General features: G+C 32.1%; 1 protein-coding gene across 1 annotated transcript; it reads right to left on the bottom strand.

The window, feature by feature from the left end:
* On the bottom strand, positions 1 to 2,257 carry LOC131035985 (dehydrogenase/reductase SDR family member FEY). Its single transcript, XM_057967775.2, has 8 exons — positions 2,080 to 2,257; positions 1,690 to 1,804; positions 1,474 to 1,591; positions 1,257 to 1,393; positions 1,039 to 1,140; positions 599 to 694; positions 444 to 501; positions 1 to 316 (listed from the first exon to the last, which is right to left on the bottom strand). The coding sequence occupies exons 1-8, from the start codon at positions 2,244 to 2,246 to the stop codon at positions 72 to 74; spliced, it is 1,038 nt and encodes a 345-aa protein (XP_057823758.2). The 5' UTR covers positions 2,247 to 2,257; the 3' UTR covers positions 1 to 71.
* Positions 2,258 to 3,280: the final 1,023 nt, after the last annotated feature.

Here is a 3,280-nt window from a genome sequence, read left to right as displayed (position 1 = left end):
AAAAAAAAAACAATAATAAATAACATCTATTACAGGCAACATAACATTTTTCACCACCCATTTTTTGGGGATCAATATGCTGGAGGGATAATTTGATCTATACTTCTCTGAATACATTCATTTGAAAGGCCCAAGAGTTGAAGTGTTTTAGTCCAAACTCGGAATGAGTTATTGAGATCTGCAACTTGAGCAGATACTTTTGCTGGTTTGCAATTGTAACTGTAATAAAGAAATCCACTTTCCTGTTGATTTTTACGTTTGTGGAGAAGTTGTTCAACCTCTCCTTCTGTTGCACAAAACAGAACACTTCTTGCACCTATTCAATCATTCAAAACAATATTATCATAACCCTTAGATTTGATATATAAGGTTATTTTGAAAATAATAAATGGCATTAAATTCTTAAATAAGAAGACCTTTGGAGATATATTAGAGTATGGTACCTTGTTCTGCATCAAACCTCCAAAATGATTTGTTACTGAAACGGGGATCAAATCCCCTCTAGAAAAATGTACGATTTAAGTTAATATAAATTTTATGATTGAGACTTAGAAATGGAAAATTAATATTTAATGCAAGGAAGATTATAGATTAATACCGTAATGTTTGTGCTGACTATTCCTGGATGAACAGCGATTACTCCTAGCTGCGCATTTGCTGGAAGCTTTCTTGACAAAACGTTTAAGAACATCAACTGCAAGAAATATTTAAAAATGTGATCAACTTGAGGGTTATGAGCTGTACTCAGTAGAAAATATTTAATACGGGTTCCTTGTAATCATTTAATTTTTAATGGGCTCTTTATGCACCATCGAATTAAAAACTAAACTAAACAAGAGAATCAATCTAATTAAAAACAAGATTTAACATGGCTTCCTTCTAAACCATTTAATTTTTAATGGGTTCTTCGTGAATCATCTATATCTAATTAAAAACAAACAATGTCTTTGAAATACTTATCTCTTGGATTGCAAGGTATTAGTTTTTTAACATATAAACAAAGCAAATGGCACATAGAATTAGACCAAAAAAACTTACCTGCGAAAGTTTGCTTGAAGCATAAGCCATTAAGCTGCTATAGCTTTTCACTCTAAAATCCGCATTCAGATATTCAGAATCCACCACAGCGTTATGGTGAGCCTGTAGTTGTTAAAAAAATACTAGGTTGCCTAAATTTGGAAAACAAGTAAAACAAAATCATGTATAGAAAGAGATCAGATGATGGTATTGTAAATAAACGGTTGGAGCCAAATTACCACAGTGTTGACATTTATTATCCTTGAAGGAGCTCCTTTCAGTAGCGAGGGAAGAAGGAGAAGCGTAAGGAGTGCTGGTGCAAGATGATTTACTTGTATGTGCTGCTCAAATCCATCCTTGGACATCTTTTCTGGTTCTGATGTCAAAGATGTTTTATTAGTCATTACTTTCCATGTGTTGGGTATACAATTTATGAAGCATACAAGGAGAACAGACCTCCCAATTGAAGGATTCCCGCATTGTTGATAAGAATATGAATTGGGCATCCGGTAGATTCCCAACTGGCAGCAAAAGCTCTTACTGAAGCGAAGGACAGAAGATCCAACTCCATAATCTGTTTTATGTGTAGTTTGTCATATCACTATAATATTCTGTTAGTGCAAAAATCGCAAAATAATATGTAACATACTAAGACGGAACAGTTTATAGTACTTTTATAGACATGGGCTTCCCACTAGTCTGTTTCTGCCATTCTTGGACAAGCTGCAGAGCAATTTTTGTATTACGGCATGCCATACAAACATGGGCACCCGCTTTTGCAAGCTCTCTGAAAGCCAATTAATAAATAAAAAATTATGTCATAACCAATCAGTACATCACAACACATGGATAGTATATATTATTATTTTTAGATTAAATTGTATATAGATTTTGAGTATCAATATTTGAGATCATATTGTATGATCCATCATTACGATAAACAAAGATAAGAATCATCTTGATAATAGATCAAGAATTGTTACACAAATTTAATTCAAAACAACAATGATCTCTGATATCAATTGTACTCATATTTTGGATAAAGATAATCTAAATAAATACCTTGCTGTATAGAGTCCAATTCCACTGGTAGCCCCTGTGACTATGCAGGACAAACCAGTGAGATCAGGAAGAGGAATAGTTGAAGGCAAATGGCTCGCTAGAATCTTCTGACAAAAGATATCCTTTGCTGTTTCCCATAGGCCGTTTATCAATACCCTCCAATTCATCCTTGACTATTAAAGTCAGAAATAAGCAAGCCCAATACTTACAGCAAAACAATCTGAAACAAAACCATAAAAGAGAATCAGGAAAAGCAAATCCGGCACGTAATTTCCAATTGAGAAAGCTATCCCAATTCAATCATTCCCTATAGATAGAAAAACAAGGGCATATAGCTACATAGCAGCTGTTGGATAGTGGTAGTGGTCGGTAATGCTCTCGTCATTTTCCGCAGATTCTGCTCGTTTACCGCACGAATAATTTGTTTTAAGTATTTGTTTATGCTATTCTTTTTTTCACTTCTCAACATTGTCTTTAATGGAAGATTCTGGCCGGTCAACTGCCGCAGTTGTGCTCCATTTATGGTACTTGTTACGTTGAAACAGACGGTAGTGGAGATATTATTTTGTCTAGTACATTGTCTGTTACCAGAAAATCGGTAGTGGCCGATAGGTATAGATAACGTCATTTGTAAAATCGTAACTTAACATTGAAGAATTGAACCGATTAAAGTTGGGGTATGCTTTCGAACAAATCCTTACGACTAATTATCGTTGCAGACTCAGTCTATGAATTAAATATACTTCTGAAAAAAGTTGAAAGATGCTGACATCACCTATATATATATATATATATATATATATATATATATATATATATTATTTTGAAATTAAGCTTTTAGTTTATTGTATTTTATATAATTATGAACACAATTGATAATTTAGTGATAGATTATTTTATATAATTGTTATTTATTTATAATATTAATGATTATTAAATAATTTTAATGTACGATGGATAATAGAGTTTTTTAATAGTAATCTAAGTTAATCTAATAGAATTAATTCATATATAAGTATAAATCAATTAAAATTTAATATGTGATAATTTTGGGTTAATGTACTATAAAATTGAATATAGAGAAGGTTGAGTTAATAGTTTGTTGATCGGAGAATGATTACAATTTGCTAAAGATTCTAAACATTGACTATCTTAGGTTTAAAAGTATGATCTCCTTTTCAATTAAATACCTTTGATCTTG

This window comes from Cryptomeria japonica, chromosome 3, assembly GCF_030272615.1.
Source record: "Cryptomeria japonica chromosome 3, Sugi_1.0, whole genome shotgun sequence".
In the NCBI taxonomy this organism is placed as follows: domain Eukaryota; kingdom Viridiplantae; phylum Streptophyta; class Pinopsida; order Cupressales; family Cupressaceae; genus Cryptomeria; species Cryptomeria japonica.
Note: the sequence above shows the minus strand (reverse complement) of the source record. Positions and strands in the feature narration are given on the sequence as shown.